At 51.1% G+C, this 13,889-nt stretch overlaps 1 protein-coding gene across 1 annotated transcript in view; it reads right to left on the reverse strand.

The window, feature by feature from the left end:
• The window catches only part of LOC310776484 (uncharacterized protein), a 106,374-nt gene that overhangs the window by 16,787 nt on the left and 75,698 nt on the right, over positions 1 to 13,889 (reverse strand). Inside the window, exons 10-12 of the mRNA XM_083636671.1 lie at positions 1,246 to 1,360; positions 372 to 465; positions 164 to 275 (exon numbers count right to left, since the gene is read on the reverse strand). Coding sequence (XP_083492797.1) covers positions 164 to 275; positions 372 to 465; positions 1,246 to 1,360 — 321 coding nt within the window. The remainder of the gene's footprint in view (positions 1 to 163; positions 276 to 371; positions 466 to 1,245; positions 1,361 to 13,889) is intronic.

The following is a 13,889-nucleotide window of genomic DNA, read 5'->3' on the forward strand; positions in this document are numbered from 1 at the left end:
TAATATATATATACTGTATATGATAAAATAGCATTGATTTCTATATCAACAACTAACACAATGTTTCACATAAAATTGATCAGAAATTGCCCACAAATTGAACAGTGGGCATGGAGTAAAACAGCAGTGATGCACATTATTATGGGTGTATTGGGAGGCGTACCAGTGCGGTGCTGGAGGCCTGGCGTTGGAGGCATTCCTCTGTGTGTCTGCAGTATTCACTCACAGGAACAGGTATCTGGCAGACGTAACATTTCTCTCGTTTCTGATTGGCCCTGCGGCAGACGAGACCGATTGAAATGAGTCTGGCAAAAAATACACAGCGATCTTTAGGGAGCTGGGTGTCATCAGTGACGGTCAAACCTACTTACTTGCCAAGGTTTGAGGGACCAGTGGGTTCTTCAGCAGTTAGTACTTCTTCCTTTCTGGTTCTCTTCCTCAGAGGCCTGTGCAGTGTTATATATTCTGTGATATGGGAGGGAGGGAAATCACACCGAGGTGTTGAAGTAAGTGGTGCAGGTCAATGACAACGGTCTCTGTCTAAAATGGCAAACTGTCGTCGCGTTCTGGGCTTTGCTTCTGCGTTTATACACAATGTTTGTGAGAACTATTTGCGTGCAGACTGGAGTCGCAAAATGTCATCACCAACTCCAAGCAGCGTCAAGTCAGCCAGAATAAAACGGAAACTTCTGGTTTGAACCTTCACAGTAATGGCAGTTAAATAAAATAATAGCCTTATTGATGCATGTTGCAATGTTTTTTGTGTGATCCGACATACACAGAACACAGACAAAGCAGAGGAATATCTGCTGCCTTTGAAAAGTCAATTTGAACCCGTAGTGAGTCGACTGTTCTGTTTTTTATTTACCCACTAATAAATTAGAGCTTTTATTATGAAAGTAAAAGTGCCTAGCTTCAGGTATTCTGTATATTTCTAGTGGGATTGATGAAGCTTCATAAGACTAAACTTAAAAATGAATTATCCACATCATAGAGTGACACAGAAGTCGGTGATAAACTGCCAACATTAACGTTACCGCTCGGTGCTTCGGGAGACGCCATTACCGTTTTGCCAGCAGAGGCCCAATTTGACCCGGTTACATCATCAACTACAACGCAGATTCCATTTTCAGCATCATTTTACTGTGACACCAGGTAAAAGCGTAAAGGTGAAAAATTGCTAAATTCATTAGTCAATATTGCGATTTAGATTTTGCGTTATTATTTCTAAGTATGCAGCCGTACCGTCCACCTTCATCTCCTCCTCGTGCTGCTGCTCCTTCTCATGCTGCTCATGGTCTGGAGGCCTGTCTGGGAGGAGGCTCTGGCTCTCAAGCAGCGTCAGGCTGTTCACTTCAGGCTGTGGATGAACATAAGGTGAGGACACATTTGACGAAATCATTTGACTAAAACATGATAGTAGATAGATAGTAGGTCTTTTTCATTGTGTTTTTTGACCCAAGGTCCCCTCAGGTACAAAAATCAAATCTTAAAATGCATGTGAGAAAAAAGAGCAAGGTGGAGCTAAGCAGGAAAAACAGGCTAGCAAGATACACATTTGTCTCCTGCTTCTAGATTCCCTTCTGAACTATGGATTTTTTCTACGGCCCTTTTCGCTGTCGCACTCGAGCCCCTTGCCTTAAAAATACGCGCTCATTCAAGTATTGAAGGCCTGAAGGTCGGAGGTATCGAGACACGCATTAGTCTATACGCTGACGATGTAATATTATATCTACATGACTCAGAGAAATCGATTCCCCCTCTTCCAGAACTACTCGCCTCCTTTCGGTAAGCTGTCCGGATATACAATCAACTGGACAAAGAGTGACTTTATGCCTCTCTCTTTATGTCTCTATAGAGCAGTGGTCCCCAACCACCAGGCCGCGGACCGGTACCGGGCCGCAACGCATTTGGTACCGGGCCGCGAGCCGGTCAAATTTTTTTTTTTTTTATAAACATAGGCTATAATATTATAGGCTGTGTGTGGTAGTTGAAACAGTTTCAAGTTGACGTTTATTTATGTTTGTAGTTAAAACAAAAACATAAATACTGTATAGGCTACATACAGTACAACACAAAAGGCTGTTATTTACCCTTTGTCGCCACCTGGTGAGTAAATATATATGTAACTAAAACCATTAAAATTGACAACCGGTCCGTGACTTCTTTTTTCATGTATGTACCGGTCCTTGGCACAAAAAAGGTTTGGAACGCTTGCTATAGAGTAACTCTTAAGCCAGATGCAGAACTTGCCATTTTTGGCTGCTCGGAATCCTCCCTACTTCTCCCCATGGCTGTGCAGCAGTCCCTGACACAGGGGATGATTGTCGCTAAAAGACTTATTTTGAAAGACTGGAAATCCCCCTCTCCACCCTCTTTTCAGCTGTGGCTGACAGACATGGTCTCTGTAGCGTGTATGGAAAGACTCAGGTCTCTGAGGACTAACTCAATCAGGAAGTTCTCAATTATGTGGGACCCATTTCTGGACTACCTTGGTGAGGTCAGAAATTAGTAACTTGCACGTCCTCTCATGGACTCCCGGTGCAAGATTTTAGGTACAGCGTCCCTTGGAAACAGACTTTTTTGTACATTTTAGTAGACTGGTAGCACCATGTTGTAATGTTTTTTTGTTTGTTTGATTGTTTGCTTTTTGACGCTCTTTTTTCGTTTGAATCTGTTTGTTTACTTGTTTTGTCTCGCTTTTTGTTTGTTTTTAATCATTTAAAATCAAACCTGTATAACTGACTGGATGTGGGACTAAGTTTACGGGGTGGGAGAAAACATTTCTTTTCAGATCAAGCATTCACACTGCCAATGTCGCCGTTACACCATATTTGTACATGCATTATTTGAAGACTATTTGTTATGGGTTCTGTCCCATCTGTTCGCTGTTGTTGTTTTGTTCTGTTTTTTTGCTCGGGTGTGTACACCCAATTATTAACGGCACTGAACTAATGTCTGAAAATGAAACAATAAAAAACTATATACGGTATATATGAACTACGCATTTTTAGATTATCAACTGAAGAAGAAAATCAAAACATCTCACTTTGTGTTTTTTGTGTTTCTGTTTGCCGTGTCAACTTCTAACTAGAACGACCGCACCCCGTTCGCTCTCTCAGCACGTCGAGCTTCGAAGACGAGGACCTCGAGGTGCAGTACCAATTCGAGGTTGGGACATCCAGCGCCGACGAGGAGATGCACAACGAAACATCCCAGCCCGGGTACGGGACGCAGCAGGCTTCCCAGCCGCCAGCCCCGTGCGCTCATCAGACGGGGGGCAGACGGCAGCAGGCAGCAGGCTCCGGCGGCACCGAGTGCATCTCGGACGGCGCAAGCAGGGCCCGCGCGAGGACGGCAATAACTTGCAGTCTCACGAGGGGCGAAGTGGGGAGTGCTCCGGGGCCGGAGCTGGCCGCAGCCATGCAATCCTCATTTTCAAGCCTCATCCATCCGCAGCCCTGTTCTGTTCGGGCCATCAAGCCATTCAGTCCAAAAGCGTCCGCTGTTCTGATCCTGCTAATCAAGCCATCGTAAGCGCAGGTCCTGCTCGATCATCGTTCTCAGCACGTCCACGTTCGAGGCAGGCGCAGTTCCACGACGTGGTCGGGGATTTCGGCTCCCACGATTAAATGCTATTCCAGCCGGGACGGCTTGCAGCATCGTCAGCCCCGAGCGCAGGGAATGCTCGTGGAGCGCGTCCCGTCCCGGACAGCAGTCGAGCGCAGTACGGTAACGTAATCACCTCTTAACTCATTGAGTGCCAGCCACTTTTGGAGAACGGACGCTCCCAGTGCCAGAGTTTCAGAGCGTTTTCAGTGATTTCTCGAGGCCCACAGAATATTGTGTGATATTACTATGTAAACACCGAACACGCACAAAGAACGATGAGACTCTCTTCTATCATCTGCAAAAAAAAGTTTATTGATACCATTTTCCGTTCTTTAGTTATGAGCCGGAGAAGATAGGCTGTTTTGAGCAAGAAGACAGGTTTCAAATTATAAGTTGAGATATTCAGCCTTTTGTGAAATGAAGCATTTCAAGCACATTCACTGACTCTAGCTAATATTTTCTGATGTAGTGACGTGGTGTAGTTGTGTGGTGCCTGCGTGCCCCACCCCCCTCTCCCCCCCTCAGCTGCAAACTCCTCCCCACACTAACACACAGCCAACACGCACCCAGTCTATTTTCGGAGCGCTCCGTTTTTGAGCGCCGGGCAGCTCCCAGCGCGACACGGAAATGCCAAACCGGACTGCAGGGAAAGGTTTGGCCCTTCGGCGTCGGGTGCTGCCTTTCTGGCGGGTAATCGTGTGGAGAAACTATATGCAGACAGACAGACAGAGGCAGAGGAGCTCAGTTGTGGGCGCGGATTGACTGATGTTCGCAGCCAACGTCAGCTGCAGACAGAGCAATCTATATGGCTCTGGCTGCAGCATGCATCGGTTTCTCTTTGATCACGGCTTTTTCCTGCTGTTTCCCGGACCTTTCTGTAATCTGGAGAGCACTGTCGCCACCTAATGAGTCCGTAAAATAGGTTATACACCTTCAATAGCTCCCATATTTGTACAGGAGATGCCTGAGGCTTTGATCCACGTCCCACCGTCAAAAAACGCAATTGACGAACATACTCGTCCTTGGCACTCTACGTTACTAAACGAAATGACGAACATACTCGTCCATGGCACTCAATGAGTTAAATACATAACAGTGTCATATAATTTTAGCAACCAAATCTTAATTTTAAATCATTTCGGCGTGCTTCAAAAACAATCATCTAACCATTCCCTGCGGTCCGCACGTCGGGCGCAAAGGAAACGAGCTGGGCATAAGTAGCAATGCATTTATCATAGTGAATGAATGATCACTTGACAATCTTCGTGAACTGGTCGTTATATCCTCGCCTATAGCTAAAGAAAGACGGCGGAGCTACATTAAATGTCTCTTCATCCAATAACGGAAATTAAATAACCTGGTGCATTCGAGAGCAAAATGAAGAGGCTCAATCTATGAAGAACTACACACATCTCTAATGTGTTAAATAATTAGGCCTAAACAATTAATATTAAATGTATTCACACATCGTGCTCGAATTGCATTCATTGCGACAATTTACAATAGTTAATAGCCAGCCAGAATCATTGCAAATGGATGTTCAAAGCATCAGTTAGCAATAGCATTCAGTTAATCAATGCCTAATGACAGCCAGATTCCGTGTTAAACTTAAAAAACAAACAAAAACAAAACGTTTCCCTTTCTCCGAGTCGATGCTCCAGTCATCCAGTCAAATTAACAGAAGCCGTGCTGCTCATTGAATATACTCCTCATTAAATGGCAAACCAAGTGAGGTCACAGTAGCCCACGATTTGGATATTTAACCGTGCGGCGGGGCGATGCCCATCATCGGTATACGGCTCCACATATAGGCCTACTCTCATTCCACGGTAACAATGCTGCAAGTTAAAAATATCCGTTCAGCGACTATTTGTGTCCAGGCTTCTCCAGGCATCGCCGGGCCGTCAACACCGTGCGTCACCGCATCCTTGCATCATTCATAATAATAATGCTTCTTGGTATCATGCCGCTTGCGGATTGTCAGCCATATCAATCAGGCTGAGAGACCTCCTGCGTCCCTCTATCTCCGTATCAATCACGTGTCAAGGCCATAGCTTCAGCACCGGGTTGCCTCGGAAAAGACATTAATCGCATACCGGCATTAATCCCATTCATTTAGCGAATCGAGCATCTAGCGTCCATAATGCTAGGTATGCCGGAAGGGGCGTTAGTTCATGCATGCCTACAACTGCTAATATTTGAACGTGCTATCCTGCTGGCCAAGATTTCCAGAGTTCAAGTGTTAAATAGCCTAAGCGTCATTGATTCATTCCGTCGCGTAGCAGGACCGGTCACAAGTGGCACTTTAGAAGGCCTACATGGGATCATCCCCACAAATTATTGGCCCGTAATATCCAGCTCAGGGCAGACCTAGTCACATGGTGCATTCGCATTTAGCTCTGCCCACTCATTCAGTTCTGGTCCTTGCAACACAATACGGCTGAGGGGGCTAGAAATTAAATTCATTGTCTCTGACTAAGCTGAATGCTTAGTCTCGCTGTCGACGAAACTGGAAATCAAATCCATTGCCACTGTCTAGGCCGAAATCAAGTCATGTCTCTGATTAAGCTGAATGCAGAGTCATGGCCGGTGACGAAGCCGGAACCAAATCCATCGTCTTCAAACGGACGTTCCAAAAACGCAGCCGCCTTAAGCAGCATGGCAAAGGCAAACCCGCGCAGTAGCACCCTTTCATCGCATTTCATTGGTGGCGGTTTCCCCGAAATTATAGCGCCAGCAGTAAGCCGCCGTAAGTCGCTCGTTGTGCAGGGGCGAGTCTAAAGTCATAGCGCAGCAGTAGCAATGCTCCAAAGTAAGTCGGTGGAACAAGTGTGGTCTCCCCGAAATTATAGTGCCAGCAGTAAGCCGCCGCAAGTCGCTCGTTGCGCAGGGGCTAGTCTAAAGTCACAGTCCAGCAATAGCAATGGTCCGGAGTAAGTCGGTGGAGCGCGGAACAAGTGTTCCCTTCCAGTGCTCTCCCCGAAGTTATAGCGCAAGGGGGTGCTAAACGTTAGGGTTGTGCTACAACCCAGGTTTTACGAGTGAGAACGAGAGCTCTCACTAGTGCCTTAAACGCTGCAACGCAGCCCTATGGAAGACTGTTATTTTGCTCCAAAATTACTTTTCATTAAAACCTGACCACCCACCCGTAGGTGGCGTGGTACCCCCTGGGACTGACACGGATCCACGTGACTACGTCACGTCCTGCCAGCCCAGGGATAATCACTCTAATTTCTTCCAGCCCGCTGAGATCCGACGCACCCCGCGACGCATCGACACAGCAAGGCTGGGTAGTGAGAGCTCTCGTTCTCACTCGTAAAACCTGGGTTGTAGCACAACCGTAACGTTTTACTTCGTTTCGAACTCAAGCTCTCACTAGTGCCTCCATTCAACCGACCTTGCTGCCGGGAGCACCCCACAGGGCGACCCGAAAGGCACCGGTGAACCACGGCCATATGGCAACGTTTATGCCTAACCGAATGACATATTAGAGTGGCAACGATACTACTTTCTTGCCACCGACAGCACCGCGTGCGCGAACTGCGAACCGGACACGTCGAGACCGTAGTACCTGACAAAAGTGTGATGAGAGGACCATGAGGCCACGGCACACATGTCCTCCACCGACACACCACGCAACAACGCAGAGGATGTCGCAACACCTCGCGTAGAATGCGCCTTGATACCCTCTGGGGGAACCTTGCCCACGGCAGAGTATGCCAACGCGATCGCCTCCACTATCCAGTGTGATAAGCGATCCTTGGAAAGGGGTCCGCCCTGGGCCCTTTTGCCCAAAGCAAACCAACAGCTGATCTGTAATGCGTAAAGAACGCGTCCTGGCCACATAGGCCGAGAGCGCCCTTACGGGGCACAGCATGAGCAAACGTCTCTCCTCACCCGTCTCTAACTGAACGGCGGGGGACAGAATGCTGATAAGTCTATGACCATAGACCTTGTAGGAGCCATATAGGCATTTAATGGCTAAAGCCATGTAAGACCATAAGTAAGTAGGTCTTTGCATATTCATGGTCTTGGGTTTGTGGGCACACTGCATTGGCACTGGGGTGGTGGGAGTGTCACTGTGGGTGTGTGTTCTGAATCTACAAGTAATTGCACTCACCTGGTACACGGGAGTTTTGTTTGGTAACTGGGGTAGGGTGAGTCACGGGAGGATACTTTCTGTTGACCGCTTCGCTTATGGATTATACGTCTGAGTTTACTGCCTATTAATCCTCTCTCTCTATTTTTGCAAGGCGATTGGAAGCAGCTGTCTATTGGATTCAGTTGTGCAGCTTTTGATATAAATAAAGAGTGTTAAAACGGAGCCTTGGAAGTGGACGTGAATCATTTGTGCGCGTCACAGACTTTCTCCTGTGCTTAGCCTGCCGTGGCTTAATGACTCTTTTTGTGATCACCATTAGCCGCAATAGACCTAAAGCTGACATTAATAATCTTAGGTTGGTAAGCCGGGTTAGGTCGCAACGTAACCCTGCGCCCATCATTCCCAAAACCACACAGGCCTGCTGCACCGAGAGGGCAATCAGGTCACCAACTCTCTTTCCTGACGACAAGGCCAGCAGCAGCGCGGTCTTTAAAGACAGAACCCTTAAATCGGCGGAGTCCAAGGGCTCAAACGGATGACCCGTTAGCCCGTCCAGCACCGTAACCAGGTCCGATTTGGGGAAAAAACGCACCGCGACGGCGGTGCAGTTTACGCGCCCCCTTCATGAAGCGCAAGACCAAAGGGTACGCCCCCACGGGGCTCCCTTCAATTCCCATATGGCAAGCAGAATCGCGGCTACGTACACCTTAAACGACTGCGGGGACTGACCCGCGTCAAGCAGGCTCTGAAGGAACAGAGAACTGGTCGCACACTGCAGTTCACTGGATCCACGCCCTTACTTGCTGCATAGTGCATCCCACATTATCAGGCAAGCCCTGGGCTAGCAACTGGTCCGGTCCAGGAGCCAGACCGCTAGCTTCCACCTGCCTGGGGAGGGGTGGAACACCTCCCCCTCCGCCTGGGATAGGCGATCGGCCCGTACCGGCAACGCCCATGGCGGATCTTGCGCCAGGCAGACCAGGTCCGCAAACCATGTCTGCCTGGGCCAAAACAGACTAAAACGAGCCGGAGGCGCTGTTCCCTCACCCTGTCCAACACCTGACGGATCAGGGGGGTCGGGGGAAACGCATAGCGCCCCTCCCTCGGCCACGCGTGCGCTTTTAGCGCGTCATGACCTAACGGGGGCTGTCCTCCTGGATCGAGAACCACAGTGGGCAGTGTGTCGCGCGTCGCGATGCGAGAGATCGACGCAGGCGCGACCAAACCTGGCCCAACCTGTTCCATCACCCGAGGGTGGAGGCACCACTCCGTATAACGGGGATTGCCTCGAGACAGCAGGCCGGTCGTAACTCCGCCGTCCCGGCAGATAGACCGCTGACACTGAAAGGAGACGGGGATACACCCACAGGTGAATCCCCGCTATGGTTCAGCACCCCCGACCGCACACCGCCCCTGTTTGTTCAGGTGGGCGATCGCTGCCCTATTGTCCGAGCGAATCAGCACATGGTGCCCATGTGTGAGCCGCTGGAAGTGTTACCTCCGCAGGCCGGGGGGACTGCGGAGGCAACGTTCTCTTTCGAGTCTGGTCGCACGCGGACTTGTCCGGCAGTGCGGTCCCCAAGAGAGCTCCCAACCAACAATGGGCCCACGGCGCCATTGATGGTGGGCTTGTCCTGAAGCAGAGCCCGGCGAAACGCCTTCAGCTCTAGCACGTTTATGTGGCGAAGCTCCTGAGCCTCCCACCGGCCGTTCGCCGAAAAATGCCCGCAAATCGCACCCCCTCTCCAGAGGGAGGCGTCTGTGCGAATCACCATCCTGAGCGGGACAGGGCCCCCCCCGAGTACCCCCCTGCGATGACGGTCCCCGGCCGAGTCCAGGCGAAGCCTGAGAACCATATTTGGACCACGAGAGCATGTGTAGCCTCCCTAGCGGGAGCACATGCAGTGCTGAGGCCTTCAGGCCCAACATCACCGTGCACTGATGCACTGACACCGAGGGCACAGACCTAACGTCCTTGGCTTGCTGTCCGAACAGTGCGAGCCTGTCGCTCTGGCGAAAGGCTCACAGGAAGTCTAGCTCGAGCCCCAGGAAGGCCGCCGCCTGCGCTGGGACGAGGCAACTCTTCTGCCAGTTCACCAAAAACCCTAAGGTTTGCCGGTGATCGGTCACCACCTTGGTATGTTCCGTGGCACGGACCCTCGAGTCGGCCGCTAAGAGAACGTCGTCGAGATATAGGAAGACGCGGATCCCCCTCGCGCGGAGGGGAGCCAAGGCTGTCTCCACGCACACCGTGAGGGTTCGCGGGCTCAAAGACATGCCGAATGGCAAGACACAGAACTCGTAAGCCTTCCCCAGGAAGGAGACCCTCAGGTATTTCCTGTGTCTCCTGACCATGTGGACATGGAGGAACGCACCTTCCAGATCCCCGGAAGTAAGAAATCCCCCTGTCTCAACTCGTTGAACAGGCGGGGAAGAGAGCATTCGGAACGGGACTTCCTCGGCGTCTTGTTGAGACGCCGAAGGTCCAATTCTGGACGCATGGAGCCGTCCTTGTTGGGCACGATAAAGTACCTGTGGTAGAAAACCCAAGCGCACATCTGCCTTGGGAACCGAGCGAATCGCCCCTTTGGCGAGGAACGAATAACCTCCTTGTGGAGTATGTCCATGGCCTCCCCCTCCACGGCCAGATCGGGGGTCCCGTCGAACGTGGGTGTGGGCCTGGCAAACTGTAGAGCGTATCCCCTCTGGAGGGTGCGCCGTAATGGGGACGGGGAACATAGATGCTCCCAGGCATCGAGCCTGTTGGACAAGATGGTCTCTTGTGGCCAAAGGAGCGGAACCCGTCGTGAGCATATTGCTGGGCACCGGGACCTTTTGATCCGGTGCCCTGATGGGGGGGCGGGACGTGAGGCTACGCCCCCCCGCCGCATGGACAGTTCCGTAGAAGCTGTGCATGCTGGGGGAGAACTTCTTACGCAAGCTCCGCCTACTGACGCGCTGTTGTATCGAAGTAACCCCCCCCCCCCCCCCTGCCGTGCGCCTTTCGCAGGCTGGGGGGACTGCGGCGGTAACATTCTTTCTCGAGACGCACGTGGACTTGTCCGACAGTGCGGCCCCCAGGCGAGCTCCCGACCAGCAATGAGCCGTTGGTGCCATTGATGGTGGGCTGTCCTAGGAGCCTCTAGCCGAGGCCAGGCCGTAGCCATGGACCAAGGCGAGCCTTGATGCTGGGTATGAGACCCTGGGCGAGCTCCCGACCGAACTCGGGCCTTGGGCACCGAGGACGGTGGGTCTAAAGCTACAAGCCGCAGGCTGGAACTAAGCCCAGCCTTGGTGAGCCAACCGGTGGGCTTGACCCGGGCGCTGCCAACCGAGGCCAGGCCGTGGCCATGGACCAAGGTGCGCTGTGCCCCCAGCCAGGCTCCCTGCACTTGCAGGGGGCGCCCCAACAAGGGAGTGCGACCCATGGAGAGCTCCCAACCACCCCGGGCCTTGGGCACCAAGGGCGGTGGGCTTGTCCTTAGAGCTACAAGCCAAAGGCTGGCACTGAGCCCAGACCTTGGCGAGCTGTAAGCCCTGCTGGACGCGTAGCGCCAGCAAGGAGCAGTATGTCTATTGTAGCAGAGGTAGCTCGCGCCCAATGTACTTAGCACACAGATACTAACTGCACGGGTGCACGCCAGCTATCTGCAAAATACTATCGTTCTGTGCTAAACAGTACTAAATATTGCTATCTGCACCTATGCAAGGCAAGCTAGCTTTCACACTTCTTTGAGAGCGGACCTCAAGAGCTTAGCTGCGGACAAGACCGAGGGTTCAAGGCGCCTGTGCAGCGTGCTCGTGCCCAAGGCAGAACACGCACTTAACCTGCCGATTCATACTCGGCCAAAGTAGTTTTACACACGGCCCATCCCCTCCCTGACCTTCCCTGCTCAGTAGCAAGAGGAACCAGGAAGCTAACCACTAATAGCAAGCTCCTGCAGGGCGCACCCTATTATCGGGAGTACTGCTTAAGCAAGCTAGCAGGCTAGCAAGAAGCACAGGCTAGACAGTAAGCAACCCGGAGGCTAGCGAACGTGCGCGTGCAATGGTAACGTAAGCGGCAATAGCCCATCCCGAAGGGGGGGCACCAATACCCACAACCTGTTAACCCGAGAGAACAGACGTGGAAGCCACTAGCTAAGCTAGCATAAGCACTGAGAGACAAGCGTGCGTACAAGCCGGTGCAGCGAGTCTCTACCCTGAGTAACACGGGGAAGCAAGCGTGACCGCAAGCAAAGGCCAGCGGCCCGCGAAGCTAGTCAATCTCAGAAGAAACTCCTCAGAGGGAGTTACAATCTAGTAGATGCTATTTGCACGAGGCAAGCAACACTTAGCAGACAAGCAAGCTGGCTAAGATGGCGTAAGTACTGAGAGAAGTGGCCCACACAACGTGCGGGGCGAGCTCACCTAGCTAGCGAATCGCCCAGCTAAAATCTCAGAGTGCCCCCTTCGGGGCCAACGCCAGTAAAAGCTACACTACATTTATGTAGGTCCCAGCAACGCCTGAGCGGCGTGCTCCTGCCCTTAGGCATGCACACATCAAATTAATTGTGCCGGTCGTAACCGGCCAGCGTAGCCTCACAGCTAATACAGCACCTAGCTGTTCCCCCCTCTCTCTGCTAACAGGAATAACGGGGTTAATGTGCAAGCTAAGCCTGCAACGGTAAGAGCTGGAGTGCTACACCTCACTAGATACTGGCTGCACGGGAGCAAGCTAGCTATCTAGCTAACTGAAGAGCATGGCTTCTAGCTACTACTCTCGCTTAAGGCGCGCCCTACACAGAGGTAGCTGGCGCGAAGTACTTAGCACACAGACACTAACTGCACGTGTGCACGTTAGCTATCTGCCACAATAACCGGGTGCGTTACCCTGTCTGGGGACGCAGCCAGATAGCTGGAGTGCTACAAGGTAGTCCAAGCTAGCTGCACTGAGCAAACTAGCTAACTATCTAACGCGCGCGCTCTAAAGCCGGCGTTCCTAAAGTACCTAGCAAACAGAAGCAACCGCACGGATGCAAGCTAGCTATCTGTGACAACTGTGCTATTTAGCCTGTTGTTCTAGTGCTAACGGTACAAGCTATTCTGCACGTATGCAACCTAGCTAGAGTTATGAGTGCAGACCTGAGTCAGCGCTCAAGCCTAACAACGTTACCCCAGCCGGGGAAAACGTTCACATGAGCTGCACGGCGGCAGCTAAACAACAGTTAACTAAGGAAGATACTCTTAGCTTTTAGATGACTTGTTCCGACGCCGCAGGGTGAAGGGTACAGGGTCGGGTCCCCGAAGCCTGCTTTATCCCGTCCACGCGACCCTCTTGAGGTGGGCAAATCAGACGGAACGAGCCTAGTATCTAAAGCTATGTAAGAGAACTAACTCATAGTTAACCGTGGAGCTTTTAGAAACACGTCTTCTCAGCGGCTGGAAGAAAGCGGAAGTGATTATCCCTGGGCTGGCAGGACGTGACGTAGTCACGTGGATCCGTGTCAGTCCCAGGGGGTACCACGCCACCTACGGGTGGGTGGTCAGGTTTTAATGAAAAGTAATTTTGGAGCAAAATAACAGTCTTCCATAGGGCTGCGTTGCAGCGTTTAAGGCACTAGTGAGAGCTTGAGTTCGAAACGAAGTAAAACTTTATTCCAGACTCAGGTCCATATAAAATACGTACACAAACACAGACAGTACAATAAGAAAGAATTAAAATAAAATAAAACCACACAACAAATAGGTTTAAAACACACACAAGCAGCTATTGCAGTGCTTCCAGAAGTGCAACATAAATTTTGCGTCACTTCGTGCAGGCACCCGCTAGGGCCATAATAACGCCATTCTCCGACTGGCTAAGTCGACGCATAAAACTGTAAATAAACTGTCTCAGAACAGCACGGAAAGCGAGCACATTACTGCTCACAAACATGGCTAGCACTTGTCCATCTCGGATGCCTGAGTAAAATCCTAAATGCACCATTATATTATATACTATCCTGAGCAAAATCCTAAATGCATCGTTATATTATATATAGCGCCAGGGGGTGCTAAAGATATAGCGCCAGCAATAGTTATGCTCCGAAGTAAGTCAGGTGCAACAGTAGTAAGGCTGCGCAATAAGCCGGTCGAACATGCGTTCCTCTTCCAGAGTCACGCAGCAGTAGTAATGCTCAGAATTAAGCCAGGT

This window comes from Poromitra crassiceps, assembly GCF_964638095.1.
Source record: "Poromitra crassiceps genome assembly, chromosome: 1".
Lineage (NCBI taxonomy): Eukaryota > Metazoa > Chordata > Actinopteri > Beryciformes > Melamphaidae > Poromitra > Poromitra crassiceps.